At 41.1% G+C, this 15,777-nt stretch overlaps 1 protein-coding gene across 3 annotated transcripts in view; it reads left to right on the top strand.

The window, feature by feature from the left end:
- TTC7A (tetratricopeptide repeat domain 7A) overlaps nt 1-15,777 on the top strand; it is a 162,214-nt gene that overhangs the window by 123,230 nt on the left and 23,207 nt on the right. For all 3 annotated transcript variants that reach the window (XM_042892070.1, XM_042892062.1, XM_042892078.1), the window contains one exon: nt 2,678-2,880. In XM_042892070.1, the coding sequence (XP_042748004.1) occupies nt 2,678-2,880 (203 nt within the window). The remainder of the gene's footprint in view (nt 1-2,677; nt 2,881-15,777) is intronic.

The raw sequence follows: 15,777 nt of genomic DNA, 5'->3' as shown, positions 1-15,777 counted from the left end.
CAAACAGACAGGAAGCTGCTAACCCAGGTAACGCAAAGGCAGGCATTGCAGTACTTCCAGCACTGTTAAGGAAGTGGGAGTGGTAATCTGTGATAAATTCATTGAATCCTTGGTTTTTGGCTTTGATCTCTGCCTCAGTTCTTACTCCATGTTGCGTAAGCACATCTTGTTCATCTGTAAATGAAATGAGTATGCAATAGAAGTAAAAAAAAAATGAGTTTACAGAAAGCACATTTTAGTGCAGGCCTAAATGATTTCCCTTAGTGTTTATTTTTAGCTGGGTGGGTAACCCAGCTTGTGGCTTGTAACCCACAAGCACCTCTCTCATTCTTTTTTGATGCAAATTAGGCCTCCCACACCATTAAATCGTTTTTTACTGACTATTGAGCCTGTGAAGAAATGGATTGAACTTTAATATGCTACATTACTGTACCATAAAATACAATTTGTAGATCTTATTCAGATTCTGTGTTGCTGCACTTCCTCTAAATAATTGTTATTACCGAAGAAGATTTAGAGGCACCGTTGAAAGAAAGAATAAGTACTCCCTTTTTTCTATGCATTGAATCACAGGCTGTGCATGATTTCACATCTAAACCACCTTGCTCCTCGTGCTTTTTTGAAATTAAACAAGTCACATTATGCTGTTAGTTGCTAATAGAGATTTTAATACAGCAGCAGCCAGAACTTCTGCTGCCTTCAAATAGTGCCAGGATTTCACCTCTTCTTTTGCTCTGCTAGGGCTGTGCTAAGTGTTTATCTTCAGGCTGTGAATCGTCACTTTGCACATCTCCATCCTCATTATTACCACATGTATAGCATCAGCTGCTGCACAGCTCTTGGCAGGAAAATGCTCTGTTCTTGGGAAGCACAAGTAAAATGCTGTCCTCCCACAAACTCTTGAATAAGGTTGTGCGCATACTCAGCTTGACAAGATGGATGGCCTTCCTTTCTGCTATTAGATGGCTGCACCCTCTTGGAGCCGAAGAAGGGGATGCATACTGAGATTTTGTAATGATTAACCAGACAGAAATGTATATGAGTCACTTTTTAAGTACATCGCTCTTACCAAGGAGCTGTTGTGCTCATGTTGACAGCCTCAGAGAAGGATGTTTATCTGAAGTACAACTTTGGGAGGGCTAAGAAATATTCCAGCTTTTTATCGATGTTGTCTCACTCTGCTCTCAGGAGGAGCACTTAGATCTGGGTGTTAAGCCATGCTGCCACCTCAGTGGACATCATGGTCAGCATGCCAGCAGCAGGGCTAGCTGTGCTCCCAGGCTCACATCTGATGGGTTGAGGAGGAGCCTCCTCTGTTCAGGCAGGGCTGGTGCTGGGATGCTCTCCTGCTTGCCTCTTGGCCAGCAAGCTCCATGTCAGTATGCCAAGTCCCCAGAGTCTTCATGGTCTTCCTAGCACTCCAAAACTGTCAGTTTAAGAGCTGTACAAGAGACCTAATTTTTAAAGCTACTTTACTCCCGCACAGAGTCTTTCTGAGAGCATACCTTTGAAAGTAAGGGCATTTAAGGTTGGATCTAAATTCAGAATTGTTTATCTAACTCTGGAGCCTGAACTTGTCATTTCAAATTGAACTCTAGAGCTGTCAATACCTACTTCACTACCACATCACTTAAAAAAAAAATAAAGGGACTTCAAATTTTTCCAGTAATAAGGGATAGAATGCTAACAGGTTATGGACTAAAGGGTGATGTACAAAGAGAAAATTATTTTATGTACATGCATGGATATACACACACCTGCCTATAAAAAAACAATTTCCCTTTTCATTTGTGTGTCGATGAAAATGGAGTATCACTTCTGAAGCCTGCTAGAATTTAATGCATATGAAATCCTGAGAAGTTCTAAAATCTAACAATGAAATACATTTAGAAATTTGTTTAACTTAAGAAAACAAACAAACTGACAGTCAAACATCTCAGTGTGGCTTTGTAAGAAAAATGCCAGCATCATTGCTAAGAGATGAGAAAGCAAATTACTGAGCAGTCTCTTCCAAAAGCTGCTTTTTAATTTCTGTAGAATATGTGTGAGGAGGTAAGTTTGTGAATGTGCCATATAAATAAGTCTCTGTGATGTAAGCCTTTGGATTTTAATGGAGACTTTGAAAACTTCAGAGACAGCTATTTCGTAAACTAGACAAGTAAGCAGAGGAAAAACACTTTTAATTATTTTTTCAAAATATGGAAATACTCTTTTGAATAAGTTATTTAACATCCAGCTTGGTCAGATGTGTTCTATTACTCTGACATGTTTAAACAACTCAGTAGACAGTAATGGCTTATTCTGTCCTCTGTTTCCACAGATTACTTGGAAACACACATGATGACTCCAAGTGGCCACCAGCCCTGCTTCCTCAGAGCTCAGTTCAGCACATGTTTACATCCCCTCTGAGGAAGCGCTCTGGTGTATCACTAAGGCCATCCTCTCTCAACATCTAAAGAGGTCCGTCAAAGTCTGTGTAAAGACTTTAACATTACAGAATATCCATTTACTGTCTCCACTTTGTGTTAATAAACACTAAATAATCATAATAAGCACTGTGCAGGATGGTGACCTCGTGGTTTAATATGTTTAAGGAAGATGATACATAGTTAAAATGAAGAAAGGTGTCTAAATTATTTCAACTAATGGTAGGGTGTTTTTGTGTTATTTTTTTCAGCTGAACTTTTCATGGAACAGCAGCATCTCAAGGAAGCAGGCTTTTGTATCCAGGAGGCAGCTAGTCTTTTCCCCACATCTCATGCTGTACTGTACATGCGTGGGAGGCTTGCAGAGATGAAAGGCAATTTGGAGGTGGCTAGGCAATTGTATGATGAGGCGCTCACAGTGAATCCAGATGGAGTCGAAATTATGCACAGCCTGGTGAGTTTGCAGGGGCTCAGCTCCATTATCGTATGTACATTCATGATTAACTGTAATAAGATGGAAGAGGGTTCATGCTTGCTCTGAATGCCACTGTCTTCCTAATCCTTACAGCAAGTGACTGTTTCGAGAGTAAATGGGGTAGCCTGAACATCTATTTTAAGATTAGATCAAATGTTTTTAACTAATTAGTACTTGATCAAAAATAAATACTTTAATTGACAAATGCTGATAGTTTTGGAAATTCTCTGCTTGATCGTCCTTACTACTTTTTCTACTACCTGTTATGCATTTTAAATAAGGAATGTATTGATGTTAAGAAGATCTGAAATAACAGCTATATAGATATATATGGGGTTCGTAAACCTTGAGCCAGAGTCATGTCTATTCACATGAAGACAAACTATGAGTTCATGATAAAACTATTGTCTTAAGCTGGGGCTTAACTCCAATCTTTTATAGGAGCAGTGACTCCCTATTTGATGCTCATGGGTGGGTTTTTTTGGTAGCATTCCTATCTGACAAATATTTTTTTCTGTTGCACCGTCCCTAAAACACACTTAGAGACATAAGGCCTATGCTTTCAGGTTGTTGTTGCTATCAATTTATTATTATTATTATTATTGCTATTGTTATTATTATACAAGATGCTGTGTAGAGGCTTAAAACCCACTTAATTTATGAAATCAGATCTTTTAATTGTATTTCATCAGTGATGTATCTTGTTAACTATAGCCCTTATTGTGTCTCGAGTTTTATAAGACTTTCTTGACCAGTTTAATTTTTACAGGAACTGTATATCCAGGTGACTACTTTATGTCTTTGCTAGCAGAGCTGTATTCTCTGGTGTCAATTTAAGCATGATAAGGTTTGCAGACAACTTCAAAACTGAAGGGCTATCAGTGCACAGGAGGACAAACGTATAGTGAAGTGATGATCAAGAGAAAGTAGTAGCTCCTACAGGCAAGGGAGGAGAAAGCTATAAGAACTTTTGTTCAGTGCAAAACCAGTAAAAGAATAGCTACTGCATTTGTCAGGAGGAGGTCACAAAACAGCCATGCACATGCCATACTCATATGCTTAATGGAACAGTAGAATTTACTTGGTTGTGATCCGACCTTTGCACAATCTAGAAAGCCAGAATGATATGCTCTGCTTAGTTATTGTCATGATTTCAGACAAGTAACCAGTATTAGGCAAGCCATCGAGTTAGATGCCAACATGGTATAAATACATCTCATTTTTGTCTTACTTCGTGAGCAAAGCCACATACTGTGTCATCTCATTTCAGTTACTTGCAATTTTCTGAAACTGTAGTCATTTGGAATAACATTTTCTGAGATGCTCAGTTTTCTTTGGAAAATGTCACCCAGCATGGCTTAACTCTTTCTGAAAATGAGGCTAAAGAAGAGGCTTTAAAGGTTTCTGTGATGTCTTCTTTATTGAGCTGTGATGTTCCCACTTTCTGTCAGATGTGAGTGGTTTTCATAACATATTAATGTGCTTTTCTTAAGAAAATCCTTCCAAGGTCATCCAAGTTACAATCTTTAATAAACACGTTTTGTGTACGCTTAGTAGATTAGTATTTCTAAACTCTGTATAGATACTCTTTTCCCTCAAGACCCGGTAAGTGCCACCATCTCTTAGTGAAGGTATGGGACTAAGATCAAGGAAGAGGCAAAGAAGACAGAGAGATGCAGAATTTGAGTGTAAGGACTAAATTTATGAACAAACAGGGAAAAGGAAAGGCATAATAGTGACGGAGAGAGAGAAGGATGGATAGTAAAGTAGATGCAATAAGTGCAATAAGGTAGATGTTGCTAGATATGGCTGGACAGATGAGAAGAATGAGACTGGATTAAGAAACCAGGCGAGGCATATGAGGAACTGAACCTGTGAGAGTACTTCTACTCCACAGCTCTTGGTCTCCATAAAATCTTTCTGTTCTGGTATCAGTAAATACCGGTGAAAATGACTTGTTTATCCGTGTTCCTCATCTCCTTTAGCTTGGCATGCTGGCAGCTGATGGTTTACACCTGCTAGCTGCGATATCAAAAGGCTGGTCTATCTCTGCTGAGATGAAGCACAGCAGTAGTTCTAGGATGCCACGTAACGGCTTTCCTTTCTGTGCTTTTCCAAAAGTGAGGAAATTGCGCATAGCAAGTTTGAAGCATCTGATGAGCACTATTGAAAAGCCTATACAGAAATTAATCATTCTGCCTTCAGAATAGAGCTTGAATAACGCATGGTAAACAAGGCTTTTATGGACTATGCATTAAAAAGAAAGGGCAAAAGTAAAATATTGAGAGGCTGCTAGCTATGTGAATGTCTTGTATACTGAATGAGACAGTGTCCTCATGGAGAACTTAGATGAGATTTAGGTAATTGAAGATGCAGCGAAGCAAGTGGTGAAGAAGGTGAATTTTGCACCTCTTTGAGACCATCAAAAGAAAGCTGAATACCTTTCTGAAAGGTATGTGTTAGATAAATACTAGCCATGCTGTTATTAAAAAAACAGGTTCTTGGGTATAGCTGATTCTTCCACCTACTTGAGGGAAATGTGTGACTTAGGTTATGCCAGAGGCCAAATTGTATTATCAACTAGGTACAAGGGACTTAAAGCTATCCAAGCGGAATACACAGACAGCTGACATTAAATTCACATGCAGTTTCAATGCTGGTCTCCAAAAACATTTGAGCACTTAGTTGTTACTGTGTAATGATTTAGGGAAAGTGGAACTGGTTATGAGAACTACTGTCTGACTTAGTGCAGTTGCCATCCAACTGGCCTAGTCCACTTTAAGGGAAAACCGCTGTAGACAGTGCTGGTTCTCCCTGGTGTACCAGCATCAATTAGCAAAGTAGTCATGTCTCTTCCCCTGGGCTCCCAGAACTGGGTTGTCAAAGCTATATTTGGAAAGTTCCAACTTGAAGAGTGTTGCTGGCTGTAAATGAAGGGCACAGATGTAGCAATGAATGCGTCCACGGGGTGTCAATAACTTTTACTCAGGGCAGAGTCACCACCATAATAAACACAAGCTCTCTCTGCACAGCTGAAAACAATTGTGTTTTACTGTGACCGTAGGTGTTTACAATAGCTGTCAGTTTGGTGTGCTTTCCTTACAAAGCTCCCTTCTGCATGGGAGCTGCAGGTGCAGCAGGGATGTGTTGCTGGGTGTCCCTGAAGAGATGGGCAGCACACTCAGCCTCACTGCAAGGTTCTTGGCAGCTCTGGTGTTTGATACTGTGGTAAGCAAACCACGGGCACGTAGGAAATACTAGACTAGGAGCAGTGCTGCTTCCTGCCAGAACTTGCAGTTTGTAAGTGGTGCTGCAGGATCCTTAAGCTCCTGCTGAGAACCCATCAATGGCCTTTACAAAGTAGATATTAAAGAAAGCTCTCATTGAAAAGTTACTGTCATTGGGAAGAACATAGACAATCAGGCTTTGGGGCTATTTGGAACTTATCAAAGAATCAAATTATTCCTGTTGAAGTATAGAGTTATCATGTGGTTTGATTTGCTGTCAGAAACAGGCTGGCTTGATACCTAGAAATTGTACATGCTATAGGAGCACAGCTCTCTTCAGGAAATAAGCCTTCCATGTTTCTCCTCGTTCATACATTTCCATCTTCCCTCCCTTTCTATAAGAGTTCCATTCTTGTCAAAATAAGACTTTCTGGGGCCTTTCCTGCAAGAATCAGCCCTGTAGACGGGCTAGTGAGATAGATGTCTTCACTGATGCACAAGGAAGAGCTTATCCCTTACCCCCTCATACTGCACAGTGACTTGACAGCTCTGTCACATCCTAATCAGTTTGCCAGCATATTTCAAAACCCAGTAGCAAATGCTTATTTCTCTCATTACGTACCTAATACATAATTCATTACATACGTAGCTTTGGGACAGTGGTAACAAAACTGTTGTGTGCCCAACCAAGTCAGAAAATGAAACATAAGCTGCAACAGATGACGCTCCCTTATAAAGCAATATATGACTCTATCTACATGTATGTCACTGAGGAAGAATGTTGAAGTTTGCTAGTTCCCAGTAACTGGTGCCTTGAGCACCATTCTCCCTTTTGATTCAGAGAAGGGAAAAATCAGTGCCAGTGTGTTGAATTTGAGTCCAAATGCTCAGTATGTAACACTGTAATACAAACTAAAAACATTCTGAGATATTCAGAAGACTCTTGCCCAGCAAACATCTCACATAGCAGAGATGTTTCACAGAGCTAGAAAAAAAATTAACATTTTAAGGGAAGGAGAAGGAGAGACATGTATTTCAAAAGGAAGGAAATGAGCATTTTCATCTCCCTCACTACATCAGAGTTAATGAATACAACCTGGGACTTCCTGAAGTAGATGTAGGTTTTATTTGTTTAGTAATCCACAGTACATTACTCCTTTGTGAGCTTGTCCTGTCTGGAGCCTGTGTTAGTTTTCAGATTCGCAATGCCCTTCAGCAAGGAGGCTCACGGGTCTGTTCTCTGCTCTGTAACCTTGTATGTCAAATTTTGTATGTTCCTGCTGCAGCTCCTCCCAGCCACACTGATCCATTTCATGTTCCCCATTCTTCCTGTGGAAGATATTGCACGCCATCGTTTGTTATTCATCCCCTGCTGCTATTACTGATTTCATAGATAACTGAGACAGAACTGATCCCATTTCTTTCATTATTGTATTGCCTCTCTCTACACTCTTTACAGTTCTTTCTTAGATGAGAAAACTTAAGCAAATAGCACACTTACAAAAAATACTGTGTTTAATATTTAGCTTAGCTTCAAAGACAGTGGTGTAGATTCAGTGTGTAAAGAAAACACCATATTATCCTTTGGTCTTCTACTCATGTAAATTATTACCGATATGCATTTCCATACAAATACAGCAGACTAGTTCAATTGCTTTGTATTAACCTGATCTCATTACGGAAGCTCTATTTCCATCTCCTGTGTCTGTTGGGGCTAGTTTTGTTGGCTTTTTTCTGAAAGGTCAGCAGCTCTAATGAATGGGCTGTGATTTATGATAGCAATGAGCAGTGTAACAGTGTTATCTTGGGTCCTTGCAAAAGTGTGGGTGTCCGGGTCTGTGAATACAGCATAACCAGCAAGCATGCGGTTCTGGTCTTTGATAATATTTATTCCGCTTCCCAGAGACATCCTTTTAGCTGATGGAACACACATTTCTCTCTCCTAGTAATGCTAGAAACAGAAGAACATGACTGAAAACCATTCTTTATTATGGTCCTTTTGCATACAATAAGTAGCTTACTTTTTGTTAGATTTCAGCATTTAAAAACTATCCAATGCTTTGTTCAAATCTTCTGTTCTTAATTGTTCAGCAGGATGCCAGGGCTGAATAAAAAGAAACAAACTTTACAGAGAGACTTGAACTGTTAAATTTGTCCTTCATTGTGTACTTACGATGCAATTTCATGTTCACTTTAGTAGCATAGTCAACCTATTGTCTCCAGACTCGCACTTGGAAGCATCAGGATAATTTGAAGACTACAGTCTCCACTGATTAGAACATGGAAATGAATTATTTCTGTTCATTTATTTCATTTTAACTCCCAGTATGGTGCATGCATCCTTGTTTTCAAAGGCATCCATTCACATAATAAAAACATGGCTTGATTGCTTAATATTTTTAAGGATGACATGCGTTCCTTCCTAGGGGATTTGCATCATGCTGGCATGGAGTAGTCATATAAATCACAAGACAGATTCTCAGCAAGGGTAGGTGATCGTAGCTTCATCATACCATGGTCTGTGTGTCTCACATGGTAGCCAGGACAACTAATTAAAAGCATTTTTACCTTGAAAGCTGAAGTTAGAATGCTTTCTGTGTTTAAATGTGGGAACAAAACAGCATCATTTTCATATTAATGTGGTTACTTATCATCTAAGGAGCTGCTTTATGTCTACAGATAATCCAGTTTGTTTCTTGTTTTGTAGATAAGTATGCCACAGTCTGTCTCTGTTTTCTAGTGACACTTCTTGCTCCATTTTTTTTTTATATTTGTGTACAGAGAATTGAACATCACAATTAAAATGCATCCCTCTGCAGTTGGGACTACTGTGCATTTGCCCACCTAATTGTAATGAGGTGGATAATTGTGCCTAGAGATGCAAGGAATGACCTACTTTTATGTGTTCCAGAGATAGTTCTTTCTAGCTGCATTGGATGGCACCCTGCTCTTGTTTGGCACAGACGATAAGCAGAGATAGAGACCAGGTAAATTTCAGTTGAGAGGACAGTTGTACTATTTCTGTGATAAATTCTGAGCATATTTTTCTTATCACATCTTCTGCATTTACAAATATTCAAAGTGAATCCTTGAGGAATTACTGCCATAAGAACTTGAATTTGAGTAGATAATGACTGCAGAATGAATTTCAAAATATTCTTTGCATCTCAGAGTCGACCAAATGTTTTGGTTGAGGTTTTGAATACATGGATCCACTTACTTTTCTTAAACAATGCATTTTGAAGTTGGAAGTACTTCACAACATTTTTCTTTTAAACACCTTTGGATGGTATCACGTGTGTTTGTCGCTTACAGACTTCACGCTTTTTTTCAAAGCCCTTCAGGCCAAGTCCTTGCTAGCATAGTGCAGCAGGGTGGGTGCTCCCTCTCCCAGTACAAAGCGCCTCTCAGCCCTTTTCCATTGAAAGCAGCCCAGGTAGCTGGAGGGGGAGCTCTGATGTTCAGCCCCTGTACGCCCAGCTCCAGCTCCTCCTGTCAGCTGTGGTGTGTCACGCTTTGCTCTAAACCTCTGTAAAACAGGGATGAAGCTGCTAATCTACTTCATCTGGGGTTAGAGAGCTTAATTAATATCTCTGCATATTTTCAGATGACAGGCGCTCTATCAGCACAAAATCGTATTTATTCTGATTATATATCTCGAGTCCTGTGGTGCTTTATTCACTCGGGCTTTTGGAACCCAAAATATTTTGAGTAATGTGCTGTGACTGTTTATACCCTCCTGTCCCTAAATGTGAGCAGTGCTGAAAACATTATTGCGGCGGGAGTGGGTTTTAGCAGGCAGATCTGTGAGCTACTTCATCCTCTGCTAAGGATTTGTTTTCGTTAGAGGACTCTGCCTAGCCTGCGTGTTGCCAGTTGCCCTCCCTTGTATTGATAAGCACAGCCATGCTGTGAAGGACAGAGCAAAAGAGAGCGAATGTGAATCTGAAGACTTTCTAGCACAGCCCTCTTCTCTTCCTGGGGATAAGATATGACAACGCCTGCAAAAAATAGCTTTTTGTGGGGGGAAGGAGGAGGGTGCTTCCTTTCTGCTCTGACAGTGAATATATCCTTCTGCTCTACAAATTCAGCGCAAGCAGAACATCATTGTGCCAGCACAGCTTTGCAGTTTCCCCCGATGAGAAGATTTGGGATTTTTAAGGAGAGGGATGACAGACCTAAAGGTGGAAAAAGCATTAGAGTAGACAGTCATTGCAGGCCTTTCCAAAAATGGAGCAACCTTGAACAAAGTGCCTTTTTTTTTTTTTTTTTTTTTTTAAATTAAGTAAGTAATAGTGACAGCCAACGGGAGATTCTAGCAGCCCAAAGGAAGACCAGTGACATCCGCTGTGATGCTGCTTGGAGAGCTACAGACTCAGGGACTCTTTTAGGTCTTCCTAATACAGTGTGTACAGGAAAATACTGGAAGGGTGAATTACAAAGCTGTTTGATAAGTCTAGTCGCCAGCAGGATGTTTTTGAACTATGCTGCTAGTACAAAGCACTCCAACAGTTTAGCCCACCCCATAAGTATTCCTCAATTGGGAAAATCTCTGCATGCTATAACCAAGTTTTCTCACGGTCTTCTATTCAGTACTGCATTTCTCCAGTGCATGTGGAGAACCAGCAAATGGGGATATATAGGTGTAGAAGAGGGAAGGCAAAGGGAAAGAATTGTAAAGGATGCAGAAGAGACTGCTTACTTTAAAATAACAAGGTAAAGCATTGACCAGAGACAATTAAATCACTTGTTTTCTCATCCATTATTTGCTGTCCACACAGCTGTTCACCAGATTGTTTCTTCCTTTTCTGTCCAGCTCTGCCTAGTATATTTCTGCAGATGAGCCCAGCCTTGTTTTGCCCCAGCAGGCTCTTTCAATGGTATTTCTTCACTGTTTCATCCAAGAAAGGCAAAATTCTCTACAAAGAATCTGAAAGAATCCAGTGGTGTTGAAAGAGTGTCTGAAAACATCCAAACAGGCAATTCCAAACTCCTCAGCAGTTTGGAAAATTCAACTCCTTTCCACAGGGACTTAGTGTAGGTTTCCTGTTTTTCTTTGTGACATTTTTTTTACATGTTGAGAAGACTCCTCTTGTTCCTTTCCTGTCTTCCTTCCCCGTTGCTGCTATAAAGCTCCACTCTATCACTGAGCTGCTTTTTCATATTGCTAAGATGACTGTTGCCTATTTTTTTCCAAAGTGCAAAAATATAAAGGGAGAGAGGGAAAACGCTGTCTAGAAAAAGAGGATGGAGAAAACTATTCCCATGATGGTCCTCATGTATGAGCTGAAACCCAGTGTCCAGCTAAAAAAAGTCTTGCAGGCCCACCTGCAGTCTTTTCTTTCAGTTTCCTTTTTTTTCTGCTGAAGATATTCTATTCCCATAAGCATTTTGTAATTATTTTCTGTTATTTCTTTTTTAAATTAGATGCGGGGTTTCAATGTTAGTAGGGCTGACCTCCATTATATACATATATATTTTTAATGAGTTGTTAAGAGGCTCGTGTGTATCATGGAGTGGAATGATGAATGTAGCTGGAATGGCTTAAAAAATAGCCAGCATTGTGGCAGCTGAGTTCTATTGACAATATCGTCAAGTCAGCTTTAATAGCATAGTTCCTTATTGAATGAATCCTCCCTGTAGGAAACACTGTGACCTTCCTGTTTGTGTGCAAGATAAAAAAGAAAATCAATGTTAATCCCTAGGGAGGAAAAATATAAGATGAGCAGAACAGCTGAGTGAGTCTAATGAGAATCAGATGGCAAGAATGTTAATTTGGAAAGAGATACTCATATAAACTGTCCAAAGACACAGTGCAGTAGTTTCCATCTATCACCAACTGCCATGTATTCTCCTCAGATACCTATCTACAAGACGTGATTTGATGGATTTGCAGCTCTTCTGTGTTTTTCTGACAGAACGACAGGAGATTTTGAACTTAATCACCTTTTGGTGGGGAGATTTATGACCAGTGCTGCTAGCTGAGCCTTCCCTCAAGAAAGGCAGGGCTGGAGGCAGTTGTTGGGCACAGCATGCCAACTGCATGTGGGATCTGCATAATCAGAAACAGGCATGAACATCTCTGTCTTGCGGTTGTTTTCTGGAGTCATGCAGCTCACTGGCATTGTCAAATATAATGTTTGCCTAAATCCTTCTCATTATTAGTATTTTTGGAAGTTGGGTGGGTAGTAATTTTCTATCTTGCTTTATTTAATAGCCATCAACTTTGTAAAAAATAAAACAATTGGTTTTTATTTTTCGTCTTTAATTCTGAGAGGCTGAGGTGGCAATTTCATTTTAACTCCCTTTAAGTGGTAAGTGAAAAATTACATTGCCTTCAGCTTTGGTCGCTTCCTCTACTTCTTGCCCATAGAAAGGGATTTCTGTGAGGCTGATGTAGAGCCCTTTTGTTAGGCACTGTCTCTGTTCTTCCTTGAAGATGCAGAGAAACCGTGTAATTAAGGGGGTGTTTGTGTTTGTGTAGGCCATCTTCCTCTTCAGATTAGTCATGTGAGGGTCTCCTAGTGCAGGGTTTATGGCAGGAAATGAGGTGAAATTACCTTGACTTGTTCCAGAGAAATTACTGCAATAATGTTTAGCCTGATTCTCTTTTTGCTTGCATTCTCCTGTCAGCATTCATTTTAATACAAAGAGTAGGCTTGTAAAAACATCACTTTTCCAGCTGCATTGCTTAGTGGGCTGCATGTGCTTTCCAAGATTGTCTGCGGCATCAGAGACTGAGAATAAAAATCAGCTGTAGCACAAATGGCAGCATTGCAGTAGTGCCAAGCTGTACAGTGGAGATTATTTGTGTATGCATTTTTTTTTGCCAGCCTTGACTAAACAAAGATAAGAATGCAAATGCTGCAGCAGAGCTTCCCAAACGGGTTTACTGAAGTGATAGCCACTAGCACTTAGCATTGCCGTAATAGATACCAATTTGGAAGGATGTCACTGCCTGTTGCTCCCCAGTGTCCTAAGAGCAGAACAATGAGAGGAAGAGGCAGGTCTGTGGAGTCCTGTGTGAGATTTGTTCCTGAAAGGCATTCATCAACAAGGGTTTGATTCATTAGCTTTGTACTGTGTGCACTTTGCACTTATCCTCCTAAAATCCAGCTAATGTGACTATGAAGGAGAGAGAGGGCCCTGCTGTGTGAGCCTGCGTTAAGTTTTGTAGCAAACCACACAAGCCCAGTATAAACTCTGAACTGGGTGGGGAAGAGGCCTCCATGTCAGCTAGTTTTGAATGTCAGCGTGCATGGTACAAGGCTAATTGAGATGCACAGAAACTGCCATGTGCCTTTCCAATCGCTTCTAGACAAGATGTACAGTATTTGAGTCAGCTCGGCAGTGCTCCAGCTGATGAAAGCGCTGGCGATACCCGACACCAGTGATGATACGTGAAGTGCGCTCAGTGTCTTAGCACGCATGGCACGAGGCGCATTAGAGTCACACAGGAATTCAGGTGAGGAAGGGCCTTCCCTCTGGAGGTCATCCGGTCCCACCTCCAGCTTCACACACACAGCGGGTTGCTCAGGGCCGTGTCCCATTGAATCTTCAGTGTTTCTGAGGGTCGGTGTTCCTCCACTTCCTGGGCCTGTGTTTTGATGCTGCATCACTCTTTATGTTGAATTTTTTCATAATCTGTTCACTCAGAATTCCTCTTAGTGCACTTTAATCCACTGCAACTGAGCACCTCTGAGAAAAATCTACTCCCTTCTTTATTCCAGTTGCCTTTTAGGTAGGGAACTGGACATCCCAGAAGAGACAGAGGAAAAGGCAGAATGTGATAACTCCAGACACTGTGCTGGCCCTGCACTTGCCCTTCACCAGTTTGTCATCATCTTTAGGGCACTGGGGAGCCCAAAAATCTGGAGGCAGCACTCCTCATCCAATGGCACAAATGCCAAAGGAGAGGAATAGTTCCTTCAGTCTGCTGTGACACGTTAACTACTGCAGCCCAGTATGCTGTCAGCTTACAGCACTGCGGGTGCTCCACCGACTTGGTTCCCCCAAGGTTTCTGCAGAGGAGGTTTCTTCCCAGCTGGCATCCTCCTGTACATGGGGTTATTCCATCCCAGGTGCAAAATGTCACCATTCAGCTAAGGCAAATCCTCACCAAGTTTGGTCAGTGTTTAAAATAGAGCTTCCATCTCTGTTTTGGTATCAACATAAATATTTTTCGGTAACTCACAGTGCCCTTGGTACAGATGCACAATGTTCAGTTTGGTTTTTTTTTCCACATCATAGACAATGAGGAATGGTATTGACTAGGGCAACATGAACAAAAGCAGAGCAATGTGAGGAAGTTACTCCCGCTAGGAAATCACAAGCCACAGACAGCTATTAGAGTGGGACACTTTCAGTAGGAGGGACCCTGATGGGACCATGTGGTTTTGTGCTTTCAGTGTTTGTAAGCAGTCAAGCTAGAATGGCCCGGTCATCCTTTGTGCCCTGAAGCAGGGAAGTAAATGCACATGTATGTGTATGCACACACACAAACATACATGTATATGTACCTCGGAGATGTAAGATAAGTATTATCAGCTGATTTTAGCAGGCTGTGATAGAGTAGGGTTATGAAACTTAGATAGAATGAGCATGTTGTGCTTTTCTTGCTCACTCTCTTCTGGTTGGAGCTGTGGTTCTTTTGATAAGGGCCAGGTCCCCAGTGCCATTTGCTGACTGGGCTATGTCCCATGGTAGGGTGGAGTAAGAAGAGGAAGAGCCAAGAGGATTTTTTCGGTTGCATAAGCCAGGCAGAAGCAGGAGGACTTTCATTTGTTGAAACCATGAAAGCTTGCTTGTAAGCAGGTGGTGATGCTGAAGCTGGCAGAGTGGAAAGCTCAACAAGGGCAGTGCCAGATGCCTGAAGTGAAAAGCTTCTGGGAAACTACTGTGTTTACCTGGCTCTGGCATGCCTGGGGTCATGGAAAGCTGCTGCTCCATTTACTGGCATACCTGATACCATTGCAAGCTTAGCCTTATGGTTTTGATCTGTCCTTGCATTACAAGCAACAGCTCTCCCTTCTTCACCACTTGTCAAGCCAATCTGTGTATTGCAGACCTTAACACCTGAATTGAACGTGACATGAACCAGCTCTAGAGAGTCAGTGTATGGCTGAAATATAGCGCTCTTGCAGCACATTCACGCATAACATGCCAGGCACGCCACACCTATTTGGTAGCTAAGGACGAGCTGTGGATTGCATTTGGAATAAATTCTGAAGCAGCAGTGAGATTGTGATTATTTTTTAAAATGAGAAGTGGTAGCTTCATCCTTATGTAAATATTCCCCTGTGCAGCTTTCCAAAGCAGATGATGGCAAGCAGGTTTGGCACTTCTAAGTAACTGCATGGTTTTTAATAAGAGAGCAGTATTATTCCCTTGCATCTAAACAAGACCTGCAGAATTTCTGAACTTTCAATTACAATCAATGTGCCAGATTGGCAGGCAATGGTATTTTCTCTTTGCGTCTGTCACTTTCAGCTCAGCAGAGCACAGGAGTGACTAATACAGGCAGATGAAGGTAAGTCAAATTAAACACGTGCCGCAATGAAGTATTCCTGAAACCATATATGATCCTATACTAGGAAGGCTGGCACAGTCAAAGATCAATGTTGTCTAGGCTTGCTAACATACAGCCAGA

This window comes from Lagopus leucura, unplaced genomic scaffold (genome assembly GCF_019238085.1).
Source record: "Lagopus leucura isolate 7727_CA_CO unplaced genomic scaffold, USGS_WTPT01 Super-Scaffold_73, whole genome shotgun sequence".
Classification (NCBI taxonomy): Eukaryota; Metazoa; Chordata; class Aves; order Galliformes; family Phasianidae; genus Lagopus; species Lagopus leucura.
This window is presented reverse-complemented; position numbering and strand designations above follow the sequence as displayed.